The sequence below is a fragment of the Lissotriton vulgaris genome, chromosome 6, assembly GCF_964263255.1.
Source record: "Lissotriton vulgaris chromosome 6, aLisVul1.2, whole genome shotgun sequence".
Lineage (NCBI taxonomy): Eukaryota > Metazoa > Chordata > Amphibia > Caudata > Salamandridae > Lissotriton > Lissotriton vulgaris.
This window is the reverse complement of record NC_141694.1, coordinates 1,608,138,908-1,608,165,777: the sequence shown is the minus strand read 5'-3', so window position 1 is coordinate 1,608,165,777 and position 26,870 is coordinate 1,608,138,908. Positions and strand designations below refer to the sequence as shown.

At 45.6% G+C, this 26,870-nt stretch overlaps 1 protein-coding gene across 1 annotated transcript in view; it reads left to right on the top strand.

The window, feature by feature from the left end:
• TTC7A (tetratricopeptide repeat domain 7A) overlaps positions 1–26,870 on the top strand; it is a 1,603,679-nt gene that overhangs the window by 547,823 nt on the left and 1,028,986 nt on the right. Inside the window, exon 10 of the mRNA XM_086927774.1 lies at positions 5,480–5,563. Coding sequence (XP_086783900.1) covers positions 5,480–5,563 — 84 coding nt within the window. The remainder of the gene's footprint in view (positions 1–5,479; positions 5,564–26,870) is intronic.

Below are 26,870 nucleotides of genomic sequence, written 5' to 3'. Positions count from 1 at the left end.
AATTAACAGTGTGTCATAACGTGCGGTAACAAATGTCATTGTAGATTTGCACTATCATTAGTGATTTTAAAGGTATTGTGTGTGGTTATTATGACACATTTCTGTGTTAATTAATGTGGTGACATTGTACTTAAGTCACTTGGCCTGCCTTTTGATAACTACACCCCACTATATTGTGTCTAGGATATGTGGAGGGTGTTGTGTTTATAGGGTTCAGGGCTCTCTAAGGGTGTAAACATTTTGGGGGAGCGTCACCATCAAGGTGTTTTTAAATTAATGCATAATATTGAGTAGTGTATATTTATTTATTTATTTATTTGTTGCCATTTATAAAGCGCGACAAATACCCGCAGGCGTCTCGGCGCTAAAATATTTGCGTAAATACTGCTCAGTGTAGCTTGCAACACCCGGGACCTTTCTAGGGGAGAAACTATTGGTTAAACAACCAGTTTTTAGGTTTTGCCTGGCGAAAGCTGCGCTTTCTGCGCAGCTTTTTCGCGCAGGCGAAAACCTGATGAGAACAGTAGTGTGGCTTTGATTCGGCCCTCGTCATTGATTGGCTGGCTCCGTAAATGGAGCCTTGCCATTGGACGAGGGGCCTGTCCGTCAATGCCGGACCAGACACGGGGGCGTTCCCGACATTCTTTGGCTTTTGCCGACGTCACGCGACGCCGGGAACGCCCCCATGTCTGGTCCGGCATTGCCGGCACTTCTGCGTCTCTCCTCCCCCGTTTCCCGCCCCGTGACTGGCCGGCCGGCCAATCCTAGCGCGGCCGGCCGGAAGTGCCCGCCCCCCGCAACAAGAAGGAAGACGGCAAGCAGTATGGCGGCGCCCGCGGGGCTCCCGTGGCCTGGAGGGAACCCCGGGAGATGCGGAGGACGTTGCCGGTCTCCCATGCCGAAGAGGGAGACCGGAGAAGTGCCGCCGTCGCAAGGTGCAGGTGAGTCGATTTGTGCTCCCGTCCCCGTTCCCGCCCCTTCTCCCGCCCAGCCACGCAGAGCACCGGCCGCCCGCTCTCTGTCCCCACCGCAGGCCCGGAAGGCGCCTGCCGCCCGCTCGCAGTCTCCCCCGGCGCGGAAGGCTCCCGCCGCCCGCTCCCAGTCTCCCCCTCAGGCCCGGAAGCCCCCTGCCGCCCGCTCCCCGTCACCCCCGCCGCCGAAGAAGGCCCCTGCCACCCCTCAGCCTGCCAAGAGCGCTTCACTGCTGGACCTGGGCACGCAACGGGAGCGCTGGCACAACTTCCAGAAGCTGCAGAAACTCAGTCCCGAAGCAGCCGCCAAACTCCTGTTTGACTCCTAGTGAGTATGGGATGGGGGCAGAATTGCGCACCTGCGGACAGCCCACGCTTAACAAGTGCACGAGATGACATGTGCCAGATCCACGCCACGCAATAGGGCCGTGCACATCTACCTCAATATGACTTACGCCAATCCCGCGCTCTGCAACGTGACCAGTGGCACCCATTTACCCCTAGGTGACCTATGCTAAACTCACGTTATTTAATGCGATCACTATCCATCTACCTCCACCCCTCCTCCCCCCCCCCTCTATGGCCACTGCCCACCTACATTTAGGTCCCTAGAGCTAACCTTATGCCATGCGATCATTATCCGTCTACCTCATTATGACTTGTGCTAAACCCACGTTATGCAATGTGACCAGTGCCCCTTTATCTCTAGCCGACTTGTGACTGTTAACCCCACTATGTTCTGCTTTGCTGAACATAGTAATCCGAGTGAACCGGGCCCGGCTACGGGTGCCCTGCTGCACCCTGTAGACCGACCTGTTTGCCCTTACTTTGCCGACAAGGTGCCAAGCCACACGATCTTCCTTGTAGACCCATGCCCATTCTACCCACGCTGACCCTTGACACCTGCTAACATGCTCTGCTAAATTAACGTAAATTACCCTGTGCTCTCACCTTCTGATGAACTCTGCAACTGACACCTGCTGACCTATGGCCCTCATAGCCCCGACAAGAGGTGACGTGTGCTCTCAGGGTCTGGCTTATTGTACTCTTTCTCTTGCTGAGCACACTTACACCTGCCTTGCATTCTCCCGCACCCACACGCCACCCTCTGCTAGGCATGAAGTGACCCACCTCCGAACGGGCAGAGTTTGACCTGAATGTCAACATCAATCTTAGCATTTCCACCTGCCCTACTGGTATCACGGTGCGCCCATCACCTAACTGCTTCCATTAAACTCCCAACATCTCACTGGTCTTCTTCCTTTTCCTTCCATCATTCCGTTACAATTCTCATCTTTGAGTCCACTAAATGTGTCGAGGGGGGCGGAAGTGAATGCCAAGTGCTCACATTGATGTACCTCTGTACTGTTTGCTCGCTGCTTTTGTGTGCCATCAAATCTGCCTGCACGTTGGCATTATTCTCCTCCTGTGCTTGATTGCGCTGTTTATTTATGAAATGCAATAGTCTTAACAACAGTCCCAGAGGCATCGTGTTGTTTTGATTTAACTTTCCAGGCCTGGTACTATGTGAGGGGGGTGCTGCCTGGGATGGCGTACAGTATCTGCATGATCCACCAGATTTAGGGCTGTCACCTTCCCACCTCTCTCGCCTTCCACCATTCCCGTATTTCTTCATGATTGTAATGGTGTCCATAATGACAAACGCAGAACAATTCCGGATGATGTTTTGCATTTAAATAAGCAGCATTGTTGTGTAAAGAGGCATAAGAAGCTAGTTCAACCTTTTAACAATATTTGCATCCCATCAATTTGAAAAGGGAAATGAAATATAATGTAATCTAAGGATATCTTTACTGTCTTGTATTGGATATAATTGATAAATTATGCGGTATGCAGATACTGATATGTACATATTGTCATATCCCTTACATTAAACAAATAATAATACATTGCCATTTCTGGGGTAGCTCCCATGTTTAAAGGGGATACTGAATGCTTTCTCATGGAGGTTTTGCTTAAGTTTTTAAGTGAAATTTTATATTTTAAGTTGCATAGGCTGGATTAGAGATTTGCAGGTTTCATTTCCATCCACCATTCTGGTGGAACAATGTTCATTGCCATACTAGCGGTGGACATTTCAGCCAGTTGGGAGTTCTCCTCCTTGATGGTTACCGTTTATCCAACAGATTATATTTCTTCTACCTGGGAGTACCCACCTTGAGTGGAAAGGAGTTCTGCAGGGTATTCCACCAATCATCAGTTTTGTCCCTGGAGATGTTCTTCCCCAAATTGTCCCTACATTTACACCCCCCCGCCCCCCACTATATTTACTTGCTCATGAGTCATAATATTCCTAGATTTTGCCGACGCTTGTGCCCTCGCGGCTGAGCAGGCTCTGAATTGGCTCACACTCTCTCCGTTACTATTGCATACGTGCCAATATACCCGAGTCAGGCGGGTGTCTACCAATTTCTAACCCCCCCAAAAAATACGTTATTTTGACTGTGTGTGTGTGTGTGTGGGGGGGGGGGGGGCTCTGTGTGGGTGTGTGTGGGGGGCTTTGTGTGGCTGTGTGTGGGGGGGCTCTGTGTGGGTGTGTGTGTGGGGGGGGGTTTGTGTGTGTTGGGGGGGCTCTCTGTGGGTGTTGGTGTGTGTCATTTGCGAGAGATAAAGCTAGTGGCATTGTAAATGACAATGCCATTTATTTATGTTAAAAAAAAACATAAATAAAAATAATGTCAAGAGCAATGCCAATCGCTCTAACTTTAACAAAGGCAAAACCATTGCATTGTAAATGCTTGTTTAGTTTCTTACGGAACTGCAAGAGTGACGGACCAGTATAGTATATGCAATAAAGTACTTTTCCCTTTTATAAGTAAAACCACTGACTTCGCCTGGTTTATTGGATATTATTCGTAGCGTCCTGCGGACCGGTGATACTAGGTCACACCCCCTCCCCTTAGTGATCTTACGCTGCTCTTCCTCACTTCCCTAGGAGAGTCAAGTGCTGCAATGGGTTACCTGATTTCCAGTAGGCTGAAGGTTGCAAACGTGTAACTTGAGAAGGACTCACTTTCTACTTCCTTACAGCAGCATACTCAAGATAAGAGTACATACTGAAATCCACACCAACCACGCATTTCTGGATTCCCCACGGCCTCTAGCTGTCAGAAATATCCAGGTTTGGTAGGATACTTTGGTGCGCGTCAGCCCCAAGCTCAAATACTGTAGACACCACCTATAACACTGCGACAAAATTGTGATTTCTTTGATTGTAGTTTTGACATATGGGCTGGCATAGAGGGGCGGGGGCTGTCATCCTCTAATTCAGCTTTCCAGAGGGACAGAATAACTGGTTCCCAGAGGTCATATGAGGGTCTGATGCCAGGACAGGACAGCCACCAATTATTCCTTTTTCTGATACTGTTCCCTGGTGTCAGGTCAGCTTTCTACCACCCTGGGGCAGAACAATTAACAGCAAATTGGCCATTTTGCCCATAGGGAGCAGGAAAACTGGTGGTATCAAGAGCAGGAGGTGTGCCCCACTGCCAGGTGGAGCTATCCACCTAGCCCTTTTTTTTTAAATACACTAATCTTTTATGCCTAGGTGACATTTTGTTACCCTGGTACAAGCATAATGAGGGCAAACCAACAATCTGCATCTGCATAGGGACAGGAAAACTATCTGGGGGATGCTGGGGCATGCAGAAGTTGGTCAAGGCCCCTATGCCATTCCTTTTTTGTCCCTTTTTTCCCTGTTAGTCTGGAGAGCTTTCTGACCACCTCTGGGCGAACAGTTTGGGGTAAATGCCTCAGGCTGCAGAAAGACTATATGTGGGCCAGGCAATTGGTTGTGATGGTGACCGAAGCAGGACAGACTGGACCGCCGTCCCAATCTGTTCTTAAATGTTTCCCATGCTAATCTTGTAGACTTCCTTGCCTTCTGGCAGTTTTGAAGACTAGGGGTCCATCTTGGAATGATTTATAATAATAATTTCAAAATGACTGACTGTCTTTACAGAAGCAAGAGACAGATGGAGCACCGGGTTGTGAGGGTGGGGAAGAGCCAACTTTCCAAATTGAAAGAGCAGGGGAGTAAAAAGGAAAAGATGGGTCAGGAGAGCAAGGAGAGCGAGAGAGAGAGAGAGAAAGCCTAATGGAGAAAAAATAGTCCCTTGTGCTGTGCAAGGAAATGTTTTCACATCAGCAGTGCAAGAAGACACAGAGACCAAAATGGTTCTTGGGCTGGAGAAATACAGGAAAAGGAAAGAAAGCCAACGAAGAAGAAGGGACTGGCATAGACAAGAAAGTAATCGAATGATGAGCAGAGGGTGGATCCAAAGCTGACTCTGAGTCAATATAGAATGCAGCAGGTCTGCTGACGTGGCCTCAAAGCGTTTACTATCAGACCGCTGGCACTCATGCAGTTCTATTATTTGACAGTAATCATTGAAAGTGTCAGATGCAAGCAAACCAAAGATGCAGCAGCTCAGTAGCAGGCAGTAAAATGCTGCCCATGTTGATATCATTTCAAATATGTCTTTCAGTGCTTGGAGCGAGCTATGAAGTTTGCATGCGGTGAATTCCACCTCTGGTACCAGCTGGCTCTTTCAATGATCGCGTGCGGAAAGGTAAGACTTCAAACACGAATGTTAAAAATGCCATTTTCTTTCGTTTTGTCACCCACTTTCTCTTTCTTTATTTACCAGCAGTAATGTGCTTTTGTATGGAGCCAGCTGCCATTAAATATTGTTTGTTTTTTTGCTCTGATTCCTGTAGTAGGGGGAGAAGTTATGTACAGCTCGTGAGTTTTATGTGCGTGCACAAAAGCGTTAAATAAGCCTGGACTCATTTTAATGCAGTTTGTGTTTAAAGCAGAGATTTGTGGTGCGCGCAAGCAGTAATTAATCAGGTGTTTTTCCCTCAGTGGCAAAATAAAGTCACCCTGGGCTGGCTTTGCCTGTATTATCCATTCACTGCAGAAATGTAAAAATGTATTGATGTACATTACAATAATTGCGGTCTACACTTACAGTTTTATTTATTATTCACTACGGAGAAATATCTGTCTCGCCTGCTCCACAGCAGATGGCTAAGAAGGTCGGACCACATTTCAAACACTTCTTCGCTGGTGTATAAATGCTCTTTTGCACGAACGTTCTGCTCTTGCTCACAGTAGAGAAAACATTGTTTATCATGAACTCGTTCTGCACATCAAGAGAAGAGACCATGCGTGCTTTTCCCCCTAAAAATCGGGCTGTATACGGTGCATGCACTAACCGGGAACTGTGGCTAAAAGTTAAGGCGTGATTTCGGGGTTGGCAGACAGTTTACTCAATTACAACCGTGACGGATGTCCCATCCGCCTTATTACAAGTGCATTAGGGAGTATGGCACTTGTATTAACACAGACGGGGTGGCCGTCACGATTCTGATGGAGTAACTCTGCAACTGACCCTTAGTTCATTAGCTGTGGACATCATGGAGGAAACAGCGCCAACCACTGCAAAATTGAAACCCGCTCACCGCAGATATTGAGTTAGCGACTGCGACTCTTTCCGTTTGGCATCTGTGCGCAGACGAAAATGAGCTCACGACACAAATGCGGGGCAAAAAACCCAGTGCTTTTTATTTTGTTATGTTTTCTGCAACTTTAAAAAAATGAAAAATCGTTATTTTGGGGTCAACATTAGTTTGTTTTGTTTGGCATTAGGAAACAATCATAAATATTTCCAAAGCAAGTTTACATAGTGTAGTTCCTATTTTCCCAATAGGCTCTGCGCATGGAATAACATAAACAGCAATGTAGACGTAGGACTGAGGTCATCTAGGTCTCTACTGACTATGTTAAACTTAATTTAGGTTTGCGCCAGCAAGCTCAGAGGTCACTGGAAACTTTCTCGAATGAATAGGGAGGGATAAACTTCCCTGGCTCAGACAAGAAGGGATTCAGTTTCCGACAACCGCATAAACATGACAACTTTGCTCCCTCAGAATAAGAGCGTATCTCTAGTGTCGTGTGAAACAATAGATAGCTATTTCACTCAGTCAGCAGTGCATACTTAGTTTCACCACAATGCAGAGAAATAGAGAGAAGGGCGTTTTCAATAAAAGGTGTTATTTATTGAGCAGTCTTCTTCCTCATGCAAGAGAAATGAATTGCCACAATTGCAATACTTAAAGTAAAGTAAAGTGCGTACAGTAAAAGTAGTATTATGAAATAATACTGTAAAAGCATTGATATGGTTTCTTAGCCATATGATACTTTAAAATGGATAAAATATATACATACATAAATGCATTGACTAATGTACTCAACTGCTGCTTCTAACTAAGCCTACCCCGGTGTACCTGACCTAAGCCTAACACGTGGGAGGGGATGAGTAAGTAGCAGTTTAAGTTCAGTTGGTTACGATTATTTTGCCAAGAATCTGCATCAAGAAATCTCTTAAGGGTTTAGTCAGCTCCGTACCTTGGTAATAGTATGTGGGAGGTCTGGTATCTCTTTCCTCAGGACTCGATATCCCAGCAACCCGCAAGGGTATGCTGGAAACAGCGGAGCTGGATTTTCTCGGCTGGAGAAAAAGACAGCAACTCTCTCATTGCGTCAAACGGGAGCGGCGGCTTCCGTGGGCTTCTCGCATCAGCTGCGCTCTTGGGCAAGTAGATGGCCGCTCTGCTCCAAACCACCGTGTGTTTGCTTAAGGCAACTGTTGGTATTTTATACCTGGAAGGTGCCGGGTTTGACGAAAGGTTGGACATAAGATGTCACTAAGAACTAACAGTTCTTTCTGGACTTCAGGAGTTCTTGTTCAAATCAAAACAAAAGCAGGGAGTTTCCCGGGCTGCTGGAGGCTTGGTTTGTTTAAAGAACGCGTTGTGCTTTCTAGGAGTTGATGGGAGTAGCCGTGCTGTGCTTTGGACTGCATGGGCTATTACTGAATATGGATCTGATTCTTATGCCTTTATCAGGATATTATTGATTATAACCTCACAAGGGCATAAATCGGGAATTAATAAAAGAGAGAAGACCCCACTTGTTCCAGGGAACAGATTTTTTAATAAAGAAAACGTATACACGTTACATTTTAGTTGGTGACAAAAATTCTTTAAGAATAATGTGTTTGTGTCACAGTTAAGTGTTATTTAGGATGCAAAAGTATTCTTCATAAAGTTAGTCCAGGGAAACTCCCTTTGACTTTGATCATAAATCGGGAATATTGAATTAGTGTCCTAGATATAAACAAGACACCCACTCCACGGATTAATGTCCATCATTACTAAAAAACTAAGCAATAGTAAACATTCAACGATGCATGTGTGTTTTCCGACCCACCCCAAACTACATATTTCGCATTTGAGATGGTATAAGGTAAAAACACGAAAATGAGTGTTGGTACTGTACGCTTTTCAAGCAGTGTCATCATTCAAATAAATGCATATATATTTATCAGCTGAATGAATTGCGAAAATTACACATGAAATGGCTCTTAACACAGAAAAGAAGGTCGAGACCATTTCATCACATAGTTATACAAAATGCTGTATATGTGCTAGAGGCTGAGGTAAAATATTGTCCCTAGTATCCTAAAATAGAAGCTCTGTTCTCTAAGAATAGTTCTACTTTAAGCAGAGTACCGTGTGCCAAAATAAAAATATTTTGAAAAATGGGCAAAAATAATTTCGCTTTCAGGGGAAGAATAGTTCCAAATATTTTCTGTAGCTTTGTTTATCAAAAACTGCAGGCCGAATTCGGAGTTCAGGGAACGCTGTGTGCTCATTGTTTTTTTTAAAGAGTTATTCTGGTTGACTGGAGAGAACAATATTTCAGACAGACCCGCAGAAAATTGGTCTGCAACGTCAGGTGAAAGTTCACAGAAGGCTGTACCTGTTTGGTGCTGCTTTCCTCTCGTACCTCTCCGCCACCTATTCGTAGTGGTGAATGCTCAACGAATACTGTCATCAGAATCGGTAGCCGCTGGGGACAACACGATGCATGAGTCGTAACAGGACCTAGCAAAGCATCGATATCCATTGGTACTTCTGATTGTAGTGTAAGACAGACATCCAACACGCATTCTTCTTCGCATAGCAGACATCAAAGCACAGTGTATGATGCAATCTTGCCAGATCGGTCTGAATGAAAGAAACCAGGTTGTACTCAGATCTCCTAGCCGGGCCAATCCGAGGACCTTAGTGATACGGTCTTGGTATCGTATTGCTAGGATAGTTTCTTCCATCGTTGCTAGAGTCTTGTCTGTGGATTGGCTTGCCATATCGGTGCAGAAGGAGCAAAAATAAAATTCCTGCCACGAGTCCCAAGATTAAGGGTAGGCCGCCAAAAACAGAATTAACAAAATTCGGGAAGATGCCCAGAACTGTTTCAAAGGGTGCTAACAGTCCCCAAAAAAATGTCTTAAATACATGTGCGATGCCACTGGTATCAGACATGTTTAAGATTTGGCTTAGTATTTCTACAAAAGGCACGGGGCAATTTGTCGATAAAAGGGAATGTATCTCTGCCGATGTCCTTGCCACTTGCAGATCATACATTTCTTTGGATGACGTTAAAGGCACAGTTGTCTGTAAAAGAATAGACTTCATTCTGCTTAAAGTATCAATTCAAATAGAAGAGATATTCAACCGAGGCCATAACGCAGCCCCATATCTGGATTGCTGTGTGGATACAATACTTGCATACAGCAAACGGCCCTGGAAGTTACAGTTGTCAGATAGGCTTTTCCTGGCAGCATGCCACAACAGCTGTAGTCACTTATTAAAACCTAACTGTCATTAGAAAGTGGTCTAAAAAATGTCTCTATCCGTTTTGCAGACGTGCCATGCAGGTGACATGAAAAGTTATTTGAAGACCCTTCGCAGGCTCCATGCAAATTAATACCTTGACACAGAAGTGTACCGCTTAGTGATTTTTTACAATTTTTACCACTAAGAAATACCTTCTTGTTCCCTTCACTATAACATCTGTGTGTATAGGGTGAATCCCAGGTTGATTTGATGTATTCTTTACCCAACCTTTCATACTGGCCTACAGGTATATACTCTTGACAGTATTTGAACTGGAAAGTTGTTATCGGAATTGTAATCGTTCCATGTATTATCCATTCAATGACAGGTCTCTCTGACATTGTCAATGGTAATCTCTCGAGTTTTTCAATGCTCAGAATCGTATAGTCTGCTCCTTTTTGTGCCAAACTGATTTGTTTATCAGTGAGGTTAAAGATACCGAATAATGACATTGTGTTGATTAAACGCCATGGTACGTAGCCTGAACGCAGATTTTGCAACGTCCAACCAAGTTGTACAATAGAACGTAATTGAGACTGACCATGTTGTAACATTAGTAAGTCCTGTTCTATTATATTAAAAGCAGATGATACAATGCTGTCCAGTGAAAATATTCTGGAGGACAGAGTCGTTAACCCATTGTCCACAACAGAAAGTGTTTTTTCCAAATTTATACGATCAATTTCTCGTATTTTTTCTGCTGTCTCAATTTGCATTACTTGCTATGCTTCGTTGTACGCAGCGTATATACCGGCCGCTATGAAACGTTTTTGACGCTGTTTGCGTGGTCCCATTATGAAATCACGCAAGTCAGCACCGTCTTTAAGTAAAGTCAAGTGTTGCTTAATTTCAGCCGGTGTGGATTTCTCTAGCCACTCAAGGCATAGTTTCCCTACACTGTATGTTGTAACTATCCCTGGATTTTGTCTCTGGGAGTATCTATGGTCTGGTCTGGTTATTTTGAACCCCTGTGTTTTGTTCAGGAATCTATCTTGACAGTTATTCGTGTCTGTTGGCCAGATCAACCACTTTTTCCAATCAGGATGTGTTCTGTTTTGGTGTAAAATATGGGATACGTCTATCTCCACATCTGCAGCGCTGTCACTATCAGTCATGGGTTTCGGAATAGACGGTGTATTTAAGTCTTTTATCTTAGCTAGACCAAGACAAGTAGTTTATTGAATTGTGTCATTCAAGAATATCATTTGTTCTGGGATCATGCAGGCCCTAAATAATGCTTCTAGGCCTTGTACTTGCCAATCTTTGGAATCCCAGATCGTTTTTGTTTCAATGGTGTTTTTCCGAAATTCGAAACCAAATGTAGACATTTTGTCATAAAATTTTTCAGAATAAATCAGTTTAGTATTTGTCAACATTGTTTTCATTCCTGTCCTACTTAACATTTTAAAATAAAACGTTTCTGTATCACTGTTATTAAACCCTGAGAAGTACTAGAATTTCTCATAAAAAATTTTTGAACTGCCTTTGGTGGAGTTGGACAGTGTTTCCATTGGTTATAAGATAAAACATTTCTAGGCTGAGCAGTTTTATGCAAATAGTGATCACCATAATGGTTGTAGCAGTATAGCTCTTCATAATTGGATGAACCCTGTAAGTAATCATGTTCTGTAAATTTGGCTGACATGACTAAATCTGACATCATATTATTAATGTTTTCAAAGTCCCAGTCATCAGAGAAGGTACTTGGTGTCACAAAATCACTTAATGAAACCTTGAACTGGTGTGGATACTTCAAGAGCTCAACCGGGCCAAAAATGTCATACTCAGTTCTGTCCCATGCTACCCCACCGGGTATTAGTTTGTCTGAGATGTTCACAGATGACAGTTCTCTTTTCTCGACGTGAGAGGATGTGTGAGGCTTTAGGACCAAGTTGATGTTCTGACTTACTGTGTCCATTGTACTATATTTTCCATCAATGAATTTTCCCAAACAGAGGACCATGATGAGCCAAAGCAGGAGAGTAAGTATACCTAACACAATCCAAAATTCAATCCATGGATGTTTCTTTTAGTTGGTGAGAAAGTTCAATTAACTTGTCTTTGAGAGTTTTTGTTGGAGGCGTTTCTTCATTGTCGCTTGGATCTTCAGAGAAGTCGTCGAAGTTGATGAAGTAACCAGATGCAGTTCTGTCAATTGTTGGAATTTTTTTCCAGATTTTCATTTGCTTTTGCATTTTTCTTTGTTTCATTAGCATAGTCATAAGCTACATCATTGTAGACTGGTGTTTCTTGACGAACTGTTACTATTTGGGTTTCAAGAGGCACAAGTTCCATGGCATTACTGCATAGTCCTTTTTTAGGTCTCGGCATCGAGACCTATTGTCTTTGAGTTGCTCCTCAAGGGAGATAGACTGGTGCACGAGCAGACCAGGGTCTGTGGACGCGCACACACACAGGCAGGCAGTCACGAGCCACACACAGACACACACTCAGAGACGGACACACGCATGCACGCACACACACACACACACACACACATACACCCCCTCCCTCTCTGCCCACTCCCTCTCTGCCGCCCTCCCTCTACCCCCACTCACCGGGCTCTTTCCCTCGCAGCGGGTCAGTCATGGCAGCAGGCAGACTCGGTGTCTTCTCCGGCGATCTTCAGCTGATGTGCACGCCCACGCTGCGTCTCGTGCGCGCCCACCACCCTGTTTCGCGCCCGTTGATCCTCAGCTTGTTGCTTACAGCCAGTGGGTTGCACTTGAATGTACTCGACAAAATATCCTAGTAGTGAGTGCAGAGTAGTGAGTAGTGAGTGCAGAGTAGTGAGTGTAGTGAGTAGTGAGTGCAGAGTAGTGAGTAGTGAGTGCAGAGTAGTGAGTAGTGAGTGCAGAGTAGTGAGTGCAGAGTAGTGAGTAGTGAGTGCAGAGTAGTGAGTGCAGAGTAGTGAGTGCAGAGTAGTGAGTAGTGAGTGCAGAGTAGTGAGTGCAGAGTAGTGAGTAGTGAGTAGTGAGTGCAGAGTAGTGAGTAGTGAGTGCAGAGTAGTGAGTGCAGAGTAGTGAGTAGTGAGTAGTGAGTGCAGAGTAGTGAGTAGTGAGTGCAGAGTAGTGAGTAGTGAGTGCAGAGTAGTGAGTGCAGAGTAGTGAGTAGTGAGTGCAGAGTAGTGAGTAGTGAGTGCAGAGTAGTGAGTGCAAAGTAGTGAGTAGTGAGTGCAGAGTAGTGAGTGCAGAGTAGTGAGTAGTGAGTGCAGAGTAGTGAGTGTAGTGAGTAGTGAGTGCAGAGTAGTGAGTAGTGAGTGCGGAGTAGTGAGTAGTGAGTGCAGAGTAGTGAGTAGTGAGTGCATAGTAGTGAGTGCAGAGTAGTGAGTAGTGAGTGCAGAGTAGTGAGTAGTGAGTGCAGAGTAGTGAGTGCAGAGTAGTAAGTGCAGAGTAGTGAGTAGTGAGTGCAGAGTAGTGAGTAGTGAGTGCAGAGTAGTGAGTGCAGAGTAGTGAGTAGTGAGTGCAGAGTAGTGAGTGCAGAGTAGTGAGTAGTGAGTGCAGAGTAGTGAGTAGTGACTGCAGAGTAGTGAGTAGTGAGTGCAGAGTAGTGAGTGCAGAGTAGTGAGTAGTGAGTGCAGAGTAGTGAGTGCAGAGTAGTGAGTAGTGAGTGCAGAGTAGTGAGTGCAGAGTAGTGAGTAGTGAATGCAGAGTAGTGAGTGCAGAGTAGTGAATAGTGAGTGCAGAGTAGTGAGTGCAGAGTAGTGAGTAGTGAGTGCAGAGTAGTGAGTGCAGAGTAGTGAGTAGTGAGTGCAGAGTAGTGAGTAGTGAGTGCAGAGTGTGCACTCACTACTCTGCACTCACTACTCACACTCTTCACTCACTACTCACACTCTGCACTCACTACTCACACTCTGCACTCACTACTCTGCACTCAGAGTGCAGAGTGTGAGTAGTGAGTGCAGAGTAGTGAGTAGTGAGTGCAGAGTAGTGAGTAGTGAGTGCAGAGTAGTGAGTGCAGAGTAGTGATTAGTGAGTGCAGAGTGTGAGTAGTGAGTGCAGAGTGTAAGTAGTGAGTGCGGAGTGTGAGTAGTGAGTGCAGAGTGTGAGCAGTGAGTGCAGAGTAGTGAGTGCAGAGTAGTGAGTGCAGAGTAGTGAGTGCAGAGTAGTGAGTAGTGAGTGCAGAGTAGTGAGTAGTGAGTGGTTAGTAGTGAGTGCAGAGTAGTGAGTAGTGAGTGCAGAGTAGTGAGAAGTGAGTGCAGAGTAGTGAGTAGTGAGTGCAGAGTAGTGAGTAGTGAGTGCAGAGTAGTGAGTGCAGAGTAGTGAGTGCAGAGTAGTGAGTAGTGAGTGCAGAGTAGTGAGTAGTGAGTGCAGAGTAGTGAGTGCAGAGTAGTGAGTGCAGAGTAGTGAGTAGTGAGTAGTGAGTGCAGAGTAGTGAGTAGTGAGTAGTGAGTGCAGAGTAGTGAGTAGTGAGTGCAGAGTAGTGAGTAGTGAGTGCAGAGTAGTGAGTGCAGAGTAGTGAGTGCAGAGTAGTGAGTAGTGAATGCAGAGTAGTGAGTGCAGAGTAGTGAGTAGTGAGTGCAGAGTAGTGAGTGCAGAGTAGTGAGTGCAGAGTAGTGAGTGCAGAGTAGAGAGTAGTGAGTGCAGAGTAGTGAGTAGTGAGTGCAGAGTAGTGAGTGCAGAGTAGTGAGTAGTGAGTGCAGAGTAGTGAGAAGTGAGTGCAGAGTAGTGAGTAGTGAGTGCAGAGTAGTGAGTAGTGAGTGCAGAGTAGTGAGTGCAGAGTAGTGAGTGCAGAGTAGTGAGTAGTGAGTGCAGAGTAGTGAGTAGTGAGTGCAGAGTAGTGAGTGCAGAGTAGTGAGTAGTGAGTGCAGAGTAGTGAGTAGTGAGTAGTGAGTGCAGAGTAGTGAGTAGTGAGTAGTGAGTGCAGAGTAGTGAGTAGTGAGTGCAGAGTAGTGAGTAGTGAGTGCAGAGTAGTGAGTGCAGAGTAGTGAGTAGTGAGTGCAGAGTAGTGAGTGCAGAGTAGTGAGTAGTGAATGCAGAGTAGTGAGTGCAGAGTAGTGAGTAGTGAGTGCAGAGTAGTGAGTGCAGAGTAGTGAGTGCAGAGTAGTGAGTGCAGAGTAGAGAGTAGTGAGTGCAGAGTAGAGAGTAGTGAGTGCAGAGTAGTGAGTAGTGAGTGCAGAGTAGTGAGTGCAGAGTAGTGAGTAGTGAGTGCAGAGTAGTGAGTAGTGAGTGCAGAGTAGTGAGTGCAAAGTAGTGAGTAGTGAGTGCAGAGTAGTGAGTGCAGAGTAGTGAGTAGTGAGTGCAGAGTAGTGAGTGTAGTGAGTAGTGAGTGCAGAGTAGTGAGTGCAGAGTAGTGAGTGCAGAGTAGTGAGTAGTGAGTGCAGAGTAGTGAGTAGTGAGTGCAGACTAGTGAGTGCAGAGTAGTAAGTGCAGAGTAGAGAGTAGTGAGTGCAGAGTAGTGAGTAGTGAGTGCAGAGTAGTGAGTGCAGAGTAGTGAGTAGTGAGTGCAGAGTAGTGAGTGCAGAGTAGTGAGTAGTGAGTGCAGAGTAGTGAGTAGTGACTGCAGAGTAGTGAGTAGTGAGTGCAGAGTAGTGAGTGCAGAGTAGTGAGTAGTGAGTGCAGAGTAGTGAGTGCAGAGTAGTGAGTAGTGAGTGCAGAGTAGTGAGTGCAGAGTAGTGAGTAGTGAATGCAGAGTAGTGAGTGCAGAGTAGTGAGTAGTGAGTGCAGAGTAGTGAGTGCAGAGTAGTGAGTAGTGAGTGCAGAGTAGTGAGTGCAGAGTAGTGAGTAGTGAGTGCAGAGTAGTGAGTAGTGAGTGCAGAGTAGTGAGTAGTGAGTGCAGAGTGTGCACTCACTACTCTGCACTCACTACTCACACTCTGCACTCACTACTCACACTCTGCACTCACTACTCACACTCTGCACTCAGAGTGCAGAGTGTGAGTAGTGAGTGCAGAGTAGTGAGTGCAGAGTAGTGAGTAGTGAGTGCAGAGTAGTGAGTGCAGAGTAGTGATTAGTGAGTGCAGAGTGTGAGTAGTGAGTGCAGAGTGTAAGTAGTGAGTGCGGAGTGTGAGTAGTGAGTGCAGAGTGTGAGCAGTGAGTGCAGAGTAGTGAGTGCAGAGTAGTGAGTGCAGAGTAGTGAGTAGTGAGTGCAGAGTAGTGAGTAGTGAGTGGTTAGTAGTGAGTGCAGAGTAGTGAGTAGTGAGTGCAGAGTAGTGAGAAGTGAGTGCAGAGTAGTGAGTAGTGAGTGCAGAGTAGTGAGTAGTGAGTGCAGAGTGGTGAGTGCAGAGTAGTGAGTGCAGAGTAGTGAGTAGTGAGTGCAGAGTAGTGAGTGCAGAGTAGTGAGTAGTGAGTGCAGAGTAGTGAGTGTAGTGAGTGCAGAGTAGTGAGTGCAGAGTAGTGAGTAGTGAGTGCAGAGTAGTGAGTAGTGAGTGCAGAGTAGTGAGTGCAGAGTAGTGAGTGCAGAGTAGTGAGTAGTGAGTGCGGAGTAGTGAGTAGTGAGTGCAGAGTAGTGAGTAGTGAGTGCAGAGTAGTGAGTGCAGAGTAGTGAGTAGTGAGTGCAGAGTAGTGAGTAGTGAGTGCAGAGTAGTGAGTGCAGAGTAGTAAGTGCAGAGTAGTGAGTGCAGAGTAGTGAGTAGTGAGTGCAGAGTAGTGAGTGCAGAGTAGTGAGTAGTGAGTGCAGAGTAGTGAGTGCAGAGTAGTGAGTAGTGAGTGCAGAGTAGTGAGTAGTGACTGCAGAGTAGTGAGTAGTGAGTGCAGAGTAGTGAGTGCAGAGTAGTGAGTAGTGAGTGCAGAGTAGTGAGTGCAGAGTAGTGAGTAGTGAGTGCAGAGTAGTGAGTGCAGAGTAGTGAGTAGTGAATGCAGAGTAGTGAGTGCAGAGTAGTGAGTAGTGAGTGCAGGGTAGTGAGTGCAGAGTAGTGAGTAGTGAGTGCAGAGTAGTGAGTGCAGAGTAGTGAGTAGTGAGTGCAGAGTAGTGAGTAGTGCGTGCAGAGTAGTGAGTAGTGAGTGCAGAGTAGTGAGTAGTGAGTGCAGAGTGTGCACTCACTACTCTGCACTCACTACTCACACTCTGCACTCACTACTCACACTCTGCACTCACTACTCACACTCTGCACTCAGAGTGCAGAGTGTGAGTAGTGATTGCAGAGTAGTGAGTAGTGAGTGCAGAGTAGTGATTAGTGAGTGCAGAGTGTGAGTAGTGAGTGCGGAGTGTGAGCAGTGAGTGCAGAGTGTGAGCAGTGAGTGCAGAGTAGTGAGTGCAGAGTAGTGAGTGCAGAGTAGTGAGTGCAGAGTAGTGAGTGCAGAGTAGTGAGTGCAGAGTAGTGAGTGCAGAGTAGTGAGTAGTGAGTGCAGAGTAGTGAGTAGTGAGTGCAGAGTAGTGAGTGCAGAGTAGTGAGTGCAGAGTAGTGAGTGCAGAGTAGTGAGTAGTGAGTGCAGAGTAGTGAGTGCAGAGTAGTGAGTAGTGAGTGCAGAGTAGTGAGTGCAGAGTAGTGAGTAGTGAGTGCAGAGTAGTGAGTAGTGAGTAGTGAGTGCAGAGTAGTGAGTAGTGAGTGCAGAGTAGTGAGTGCAGAGTAGTGAGTAGTGAGTGCAGAGTAGTGAGTGCAGAGTAGTGAGTGCAGAGTAGTGAGTGCAGAGTAGTGAGTGCAGAGTAGTGAGTAGTGAGTGCAGAGTAGTGAGTGCAGAGTAGTGAGTAGTGAGTGCAGAGTAGTGAGTGCAGAGTAGTGAGTAGTGAGTAGTGAGTGCAGAGTAGTGAGTAGTGAGTGCAGAGTAGTGAGTAGTGAGTGCAGAGTAGTGAGTGCAGAGTAGTGAGTAGTGAGTGCAGAGTAGTGAGTAGTGAGTGCAGAGTAGTGAGTGCAGAGTAGTGAGTGCAAAGTAGTGAGTAGTGAGTGCAGAGTAGTGAGTGCAGAGTAGTGAGTAGTGAGTGTAGTGAGTAGTGAGTGCAGAGTAGTGAGTGCAGAGTAGTGAGTAGTGAGTGCAGAGTAGTGAGTAGTGAGTGCAGAGTAGTGAGTAGTGAGTGCAGAGTAGTGAGTGCAGAGTAGTGAGTAGTGAGTGCAGAGTAGTGAGTAGTGAGTGCAGAGTAGTGAGTGCAGAGTAGTGAGTGCAGAGTAGTGAGTAGTGAGTGCAGAGTAGTGAGTAGTGAGTGCAGAGTAGTGAGTGCAGAGTAGTGAGTAGTGAGTGCAGAGTAGTGAGTGCAGAGTAGTGAGTAGTGAGTGCAGAGTAGTGAGTGCAGAGTAGTGAGTGCAGAGTAGTGAGTGCAGAGCAGTAAGTAGTGAGTGCAGAGTAGTGAGTAGTGAGCGCAAAGTAGTGAGTGCAGAGTAGTGAGTAGTGAGTGAAGAGTAGTGAGTGCAGAGTAGTGAGTAGTGAGTGCAGGGTAGTGAGTGCAGAGTAGTGAGTAGTGAGTGCAGAGTAGTGAGTGCAGAGTAGTGAGTAGTGAGTGCAGAGTAGTGAGTAGTGAGTGCAGAGTAGTGAGTAGTGAGTGCAGAGTAGTGAGTAGTGAGAGCAGAGTAGTGAGTAGTGAGTAGTGAGTGCAGAGTGCAGAGTAGTGAGTGCAGAGTGCAGAGTAGTATGTATGCATGTATGTATTTTAATGCTTATTAAGTGCAGTTGTCACCCAGCGGGTATCCTGGCGCTGAGATCAGTTCCACCATCTGTTCTACCATTTATTCTGCTCTAGGGAAAAGAAAGGTTTTAAGGTCCTTTTTAAATAGAATCAAATTTTGACTGCTCCTCAGTGTTAGAGGTAGAGTGTTCCACATTGTGGCGGCCGTAAAACTGAAGGCGCGGCCGCCCATTCTCACTCTGTTTATTCTTGGGATTTTCACTAAGAACGCTGAGGCGGATCTCAGAGGTCTGGCAGCCTGATACCACGAAAAGAGATTTTGCAATGGTATTGGTCCTTGACCATGCAGTGCTCCAAAAACCAGGCACAAAGCCTTATAGGAGATCCTCTGCTGGACCGGTAACCAATGTAAGATTGCCAGGGCTCCGGCAGAAGAAGCCGAGCGAGGCAGGGATAGGGCTAGTTTAGCCGCCATGTTTTGAACCCTTTGTAATTTATGGATCAAAACCTTTGGGGCTCCTAGAAGTAGTGCGTTGCAGTAGTCTAACCTACTAAGGATGGTACTACGCACTACTTCTACTCTGGCTTCCCGCGGGAGAAGCGGCAGTATCTTCCGTAGAGCACGGAGCAGGCCCATACATGTCCCAACAGTCCTGTTCACCGAGACGTCCAATTGCAGGTTCGACTCGAACATGACTCCCAGATTGCGGGCCGAGTCTGCTGCCTCCACCGAGCCTGGAATGGAGCTAGGCCAGAAGTCTTCCGGCAATGGGCGAGGGAGTCGGTCAGAAGAGCAGTGCAATATCTCCGTCTTTGCGCCATTGAATTGGAGTGAATTGGCTTGCAACCACTCTGCTGTGGCCGACATACACTGATGGAAGGTGTCCCTCGACACTGCCTCTGAACCCTCAAAAGAAAAAATCAATTGGGTATCATCGGCATAGTTGATGACTTGAATACCGAAAGATCTTATAAGTTGTATCAGGGGGCGGAGGTACAGATTAAAAAGAATCGGACTTATCGCCGAACCCTGGGGGACACCCTGGTTCACCTGGCGTATGGCAGAGCGGAACGGTGGTAATGTTACTGCCTGTTGTCTGTTATCCAGGTATGATGATAACCAGGCTAGTGCTGAGCCCGTTATTCCCGCATTACCGAGACGGCCCAGGAGGACCTCATGGTTCACCGTGTCGAACGCGGCCGACATGTCAAGCAGTACTAAAAATGCTGACTTGTCCCTGTCGACACGCGTTCGCAGATCATTCAACACGGTAACCAGAGCAGTCTCAGTACCGTGGCCCGGTCTGAAGCCAAATTGAGCTACATCCAGACTGGAGTTGGATTCCAGGAAGTTGGCCAAGGCTCTCGTAACCCACTTCTCTAAGATCTTTATCGCGAATGGTAGCAGCGAAATAGGCCTATAATTGGCTGGGCAGAGGGGGTCCAAAGTAGCCTTTTTTAGCAAAGGTGTTACAATAGCCAATTTCCAGCAGTCTGGTACAGATGCAGTAGCTAACGATTGGCAACAGATTGAGTGGAGCGGGGGAAACAGCTCGCCCTGAAAGGCCTTCCAGATCTTGTGCGGCATGGGATCAAGGGGAGAGCCAGATGATACACAGTTAGCCAGAGCACAAAACTCCTCCAGCGAGGGTATTGGAAAACTCGGCAACTGACAGGCAGACTCCTTGTTCATACTTGACTCAGAAGCCGGGTGGGCTGGGGACACAGAGGGACAAGAACCAGATGGCATAGGCTGCATAGAACCCTCAAAGCCCTTCAGAATGTTCCTAATTTTGTCATCAAAAGCTGTGGCTAAAGAGTCACAAAGCTCCTGTGACACCGGTGGAGATGGTATGGCACATGTAGGGTTGGCTAAGCTCTTTACCAATTTGAACAGGGTCTGTGATTTATTCGATGCCTTTGCCAATGTCTCTTCCAAGAATTTGGCTTTGGCATTTCTTAACTGGAGCTTATATTCCAGTAAGATGCCTTTATAGATAGCCCTGTCCTGCTCTGAATACCCTTTCCTCCATGTGCGTTCCGCTTGTTTACAGCGTAGCTTCACCTGGCCGAGTTCCTCGGTGAACCAACCATTGGTCCCTCTGGATCTGTCCTTCAGTTTCCGTAAGGGTGCTACCTCGTCCAATGTTGTTAAGATTCGCTGACAGAGGGCATCATAGCTCTCACCTACGCTGTCCTTTAACTCAAATGTTCGGGACAGGAACATAGGTTGCTTAATCTCCTTTAACAGGCGAGTCCATGATCGATTGAATGTAGTACTCCCCGAACTAACTGATTTTGATAGGGCCGGCTGAGCTACAGTAAAGAGGATCAATGAGTGGTCGGTCCAGCATTGGGTTAAAATGTCCTTCACTAAGATTAGTTCATTATCCGCAAACACCAAGTCCAGTGTATGCCCCTTCGTGTGGGTAGAGGAGAGGACAAGTTGTTCAAGTTGAATGTTCTCACACGCTTGGCAAAGTTCTCGAAAGGCAAGATCATGGGGCCCAGAGGGCCACAGATTAAAGTCGCCCAAGACAAGGAACTTAGAGTGGGAGTTTGAAAGATCATATATCAGATCGACCAGGGATTGAAGGGCCGCTGTAGTTGACGAGGGTGGTCTATAACACAACAGGCCGGCCATCCACGTACCACCTTGGGTCCCGATAGAAAAGCCCATGAGCTCAAATCCCTGAATTTCCTTTATCACAAGCGGTAGGAGGGAGATTGAGTCTCTAAAAATACATCCTCCTCCTCCTCCTCTGCCAGAGCCACGAGGAACGTGCCTCACGAGATATCCAGGTGGGCACGCCCACCCGAGTTCTACCTCGCAATCTGATGTGATCCAAGTCTCGGTCACAAACAGAATATCCAGGTGGGAGGATTCTATTACCAGGGCAATTTCCGCATAATGCTTAACTAGGGAGCGTACATTCAAAAGTCCACAGGAAAAAACCTGAGGTTGTACTCCTCCCTTGTTCTCGAAAGGAAATACCAGCGGGTCCGTCGGAGAATTCGATGTGCCAGAGGCAGCCCTATGCACTGCACCGGACGCATCCGAGACGCGAACGGGCGCAAACGGGCTTACCTCTGGCGCACCTCCGGCGCGTCTACGGCGCGGCCGCTGCGCGCATCCGCTGCGCGTCTGTTTACACATACCTATTTATGGTATTGCGCCGCCCGGGCTTCCGGCTACTAGAGCCTCTAGCCCCGCCCAATATGGCGCCTGAAGTGTCCCAAAACGTTAGCCCCCACCAAGATGGGGGACGGAAGTCGTGAGTGCAGAGTAGTGAGTAATGAGTGCAGAGTAGTGAGTAGTGAGTGCAGAGTAGTGAGTGCAGAGTAGTCAGTAGTGAGTAGTGAGTGCAGAGTAGTGAGTAGCGAGTAGTGAGTGCAGAGTAGTGAGTGCAGATTGCAGAGTAGTGAGTGCAGAGTAGTGAGTGCAGAGTAGTGAGTAGTGAGTGCAGAGTAGTGAGTGCAGAGTAGTGAGTAGTGAGTGCAGAGTAGTGAGTAGTGAGTGCAGACTAGTGAGTGCAGAGTAGTGAGTAGTGAGTGCAGAGTAGTGAGTGCAGAGTAGTGAGTGCAGAGTAGTGAGTAGTGAGTGCAGAGTAGTGAGTGCAGAGTAGTGAGTTTGAGCAGTGAGTGCAGGTGCAGAGTGGTGTGTGCTGTTGAGTGCAGAGTGGTGTGTGCTGTTGAGTGCAGAGTGGTGTGTGCTGTTTAGTGCAGAGTGGTGTGTGCTGTTGCTGTTGAGTGCAGAGTGGTGTGTGCTGTTGAGTGCAGAGTGGTGTGTGCTGTTGAGTGCAGAGGGGTGTGTGCTGTTGAGTGCAGAGTGCTGTGTATTGGCAATGTAAATGACAATGCCATTTATTTATGATTTAAAGAAAAAAAAGAAATGTCATGAGCAATGCCAATAGCTCCACCTTTAATGATGCCGAGACCATTGCATTGTAAATGCTTGTTATTCACTGCAGGTTTATCAAATGTGATTAGACTCTCAGTATGAGCCTCTTGGATTGTAGCAAATTTCGGTATTCTGCTATTTCTTGGGAGTCTACTTGGCCTACTACTTATTATTGGCCACATGATTGTGGTTTTACCAGGTCGATGGATATCACTCTGTTCTCCCTTTTACCAGCAAGGGCGGTAGTACAACTGATCTTGTTCCGCTGATAGCTAAGACAGGTACTGCTTTTCTGTAAGAAGGCCCAAATTCCTTCTTTACCGCAATCTTTTCTCTGACCAGATCCCCAATCTTTGGAATCCAGACAGGTCTTGCTGGGACAGGTGATTTTTCTTCAGTGGCTGTCGGCTGTTGTTTCAACTTTATGTTACACAGGTTTTTTCTTGTTTCATTTAGATCCTGTAAAACAACCAAATGATCTTTGATATCAAAGGATTTATCTTCTACCACTGAAGTGTGACTATCAAGATCCTGAATAAACATTCTAGTTCCGAACAATAGTTCGTATGGAGTGAGACCTTTTAGAGAGTTTCTTGGCAGATTATTAAGACTACGTTGGACACTTGTTAAATGTTTGACCCACCCATCACCCGAACCTATTACCCTCGCCGTTATAGATTGCTTTATGTCCCGGTTTTTTCTTTCCACAACTGCATTTCCCTCAGGATGGAAGGGAGAAGAGTACCGCAATGCGATGCCCATGAAGTTTATGGCCTCTTTCTAAGCTCGAGAGCTAAACGCAGGACCCTGATCAGAATGTAGCATGCCAATTGCGTATGTGCCGATATAGACTCGCAAATCTTTTATAACAGTTCTGGCGTCAGCCGAGTGCTGGGGCCACATTTTTAAGTGTTTTAAGTCTTTTATTAATCATGGGACCCATTTCTCCAACTGGATTTCTGCGCTATAGATAGCTTCATGCTATCTAATAGTGGTATCTGGGCTACAGGCTGGTCCGGTTCACAACTACGATCTCTGTTGCAGTCCTTGCAATTTTTTGCAAAATAGTAGATATCTACGCTCATTCTCGGCAACCAGTACTCCGATTGTAGTTCCATCAGAGATTTCAGGATCCCTTGGTGCCTCAGGCCCAACCCCATATGTGCTTCTTGTAGTAAGAAGATTCTCCGCTTGGTGTTTGGAATTACTATATCCCCCACTCCAGGGATCCGAGCAAACGGAACGGAGTTTGCATCAATTATGTATGTATTACTGAGTCGATAGTTGAGAGGTAATGCTGCATAATCGCCTTTTAATGAGGCTTTTACTGCCAACATGGTTTCCCCATCTATTTGTTTTTCTGAACGCTTTTCAGTGGCTACGGAAGCCGGTTGAACCGCTTCCCCTGTGGCTGTGTTAGCCAATGAATTCCCTGCAACGTGAACGCCATCACGTCGATGACTCAGTGCGTGTATCACGTGAGTCTTTCGTAGTTCTTTCTTTACAAGAACTACTTGTTCCCAAAGCGTTTTATGCTTTATTGTGGCACCTGTGTCATCTTTGTAACTGTTTTTGATCCATGTCTGCATGTCACTGTTGTATGATTTGACGCAGAAATACGAATCGCACACTATTAGTGTGGGGAATTCGTGATCAGCATTTTCAAGCGCCATCTTTAAAGTTCTTATTTCAGCTCGCTGAGCTAAACATTTCCTGAGTGATTCAGTTTTGGTAATCATTGGTTTGAATTTACCAGAGCGCCAGTGACCTTTAACAATCACGCACGCTGCATCATAGGATTTCTTTTCCACATCGTAGTGTTGTGCGAATCTCTCCATATAGATTACGCAGGTATATTGTTCTAGAGGCAGAATTTCAGCTGGCAGAGGATATTCTCGTTCATATACTAGATCATCTAGTTTTTTCAGTTTTGGGTCAAAATAGTATTTCACGTCTTCTGTAGCAAAAGAATTTTCCCATTCTATCCATTTTGGATCTAATACCCCTTTAACCAGATCACGTGGACTTGTTAACGCCTCAAGGGCTGATTCTGATGAAAAAACAGCTATTCTTCTGCCTTGGGCTAGGGCTCTTTCTTTTGCTACAGCAGTTTGAACCGCAGTCCGAATTTTTTCTGTAGAACTGAATTTTATTTCAGCTTCAGTGTACAAATGTGATTTGTAAGCTATAGGTACTGTTTCTACCTCATTAGAGGTTAGGTATGTGAATCCGTATCTTCCTGGGATGACTCGGATTACAAGATTGCGTATGTTTTCGGGAGTTTGTAATTTTGTTTTAGCTAACATGTCTGTTTGCAATGATCTCAAAATCTCTGTGTGTTTCTGAGTCCAATTGATTTGTTTGAAATCTGGTCTTATCAATTCATAGAGAGGTTTAACCCTCTCAGCATAATTTAGAATATATGTTCTTCCGAAATTCAGGAAACCTAGTATTGATTGTAAGTTCTTCAGCGTTTTTGGTGCTTGGAGTACAGCACATTTCTCTAAGAAATTGTCTGACAGGCTTTTGCCTTCACTTGATAATTCATATCCTAAAAATAGGACAGTTAAATGGGCAATTCGTGACTTTTTAAAGTTGAATTTGTAACCCTCTGACGCGAACCCAAGTATTATGGTGTTCACCCTTTTTGAATGAGTCTCCAGGTCATCATCTGTGAGATAGATAATGCTTCATCATCATATATTTGTAGTAACTATGTTACCCTTGCGGAGAATAATCCTGGGCTATTCTTGAATCCCTGTGGGAGTCTGCAAAATTGTTTTTGCGATCCAATTATTGAGAAAGCGGTCAAATACCTGCTTTCAGGTGCAATGTTTTGACAGAAGAATCCATTAGAGATATCTAATGCCGTTTTATATTTTTTGCGCACAATGTTATTCATTAGTGCTGCACTATGTGAGTTTTGTACTGCAAATGTTTTACAACAGGAGGTAAGGTGTCTGTAGTCCAAAACTAGACAATATGAATCGTCTGGCTTGGAGACAGGAAACAAAGGACTGTTCATTTGAGAGGTGCATCTTTCCATCACCCCTTGATATTCAAGTTGATCTAAGATCTCCCTAACTTGCTTTTTAGCTTCTTGTTTAACTGGGTACTGCCTTTGTGCAGTAGGCTGATTTTTTAATTGGATTTTGTGGTGAGGTGAATCCTCATCCCATCCTACATGATTTTTGTATAAAGCAGGAGCTTGGGCTACTGCCCATTTTCTTGCCAATGTGTATTTTTTATGAATCGGGATATGATTCGAGAAGGCAGGCATAATCATTTCTTCGCCATGAGGGCACTCCCTGACATACTCTGGGGTCCAGTCATTCTCAGCTAACAGGATGTCATAGCCTTTTGAAAGTTTTTCCCAAAAGAGACCTTTCATTTTCCTAGTTTTATCTTCCTCTATACGTAATGTTATTTCATATAGTTTATGGGGCACACTAAGTTGTGTGTCTGCAGTTTCCACCTGAATGTACTCATTCGTGTCCACTGTCTCCAGAAGATTCATCAGGATCTTGCGAGCTATGGTCACTTCTGCTGCGCTGTCTAGCATTGTCTGTGCCCACTCTCCGTTTTTCAGTTGTGTCCTCAGAATTCTCGGCATGTTTAATCTTAATACTTGCTACCTTCTTTCTGGTAAATTGTAATGTTTTACTTTGATGAGCAGGTTCCTTGTCTTTGGACTTGACGTGCTCTTCTCTGTGTTCTGACCGTCCTCTTCTATCTGATTTCTGTGAGGAAGAGCAAGAAAGATTGAGTGAGAAGGATCGAGAGGGACGTGTATCAACATCTTGATATCTGTCAGGTTTTCTTATTTTTATCCCTATCTCTAAGGTTATATCTTTTTTCAGAGGGTTCCCTTTGGGGAGACCTGTCTTCTCGGCCTAGAGCTCTCTCTCTCCGCTGAGGAGACCTTCCTCTGGACTGGAAATGTTTTTCCCTGGGAGTGGTTTGTTTATTACCATCCCAACTCTTTTTTGGAGTTTTTAAATTATTTTTAATAAATGTTTTTTCAGGATTTTCAGTTGGTTGGGGTTTTACCGGTTTCCCACCCAAACTATCTCTTCCTAGCTCTTCATAGGATTTTTCTATGATTCTGGCGAGTTCAAATGTTTGGTCTGCTATATCTGTTTCCTTCAATTTCTGGAGGTTTTTTATATCATCCCTTGCCAATTGAACTAATTCCCTATATGCCTTTGTTAATTCTTTTAGTTTAACTAGGAGTTCTTCGCTTGACATTATTTCGTAGTCTGGGTGTGTTGCATAGTTGCATAGGACCGGCCCCATTGCTTCTGCTCTACCTAGTGGACCGAGCCTGGTGATGTGATTATTATGTTTTAGGGCGCCTTTAAACCAGAGCAGGTGCTCTTGGTAATTTAGTGGGATTTCGATCTCCTCGAAAGGAGTGTATTCTCCCGGAGGTTCCTCTATTTTGTAATAGTGGAAGTCTTTTGTCACAGCATGTGCTGCTGGAAAATTTATCCATGAATAGAATACTTCTGTCTGCCGATATTCATGTGCCTCTACCACGAATATGACTGTCCCACCTCATGCTGTCAGTCCATTTTCTATAAGTTTGAGAGTTATAGTTCTTCTTATATTGACCGGAATGATTATTGCATCCGGGTCAGTTTCTTGGAGACTTGTGTCTTCCTCTAAGAGTCCAGCTGCTGGTCTAGCTTGCTCCCTCTCTTCGTCACTTTCTGCCATTTAACTGACTGAAAGTT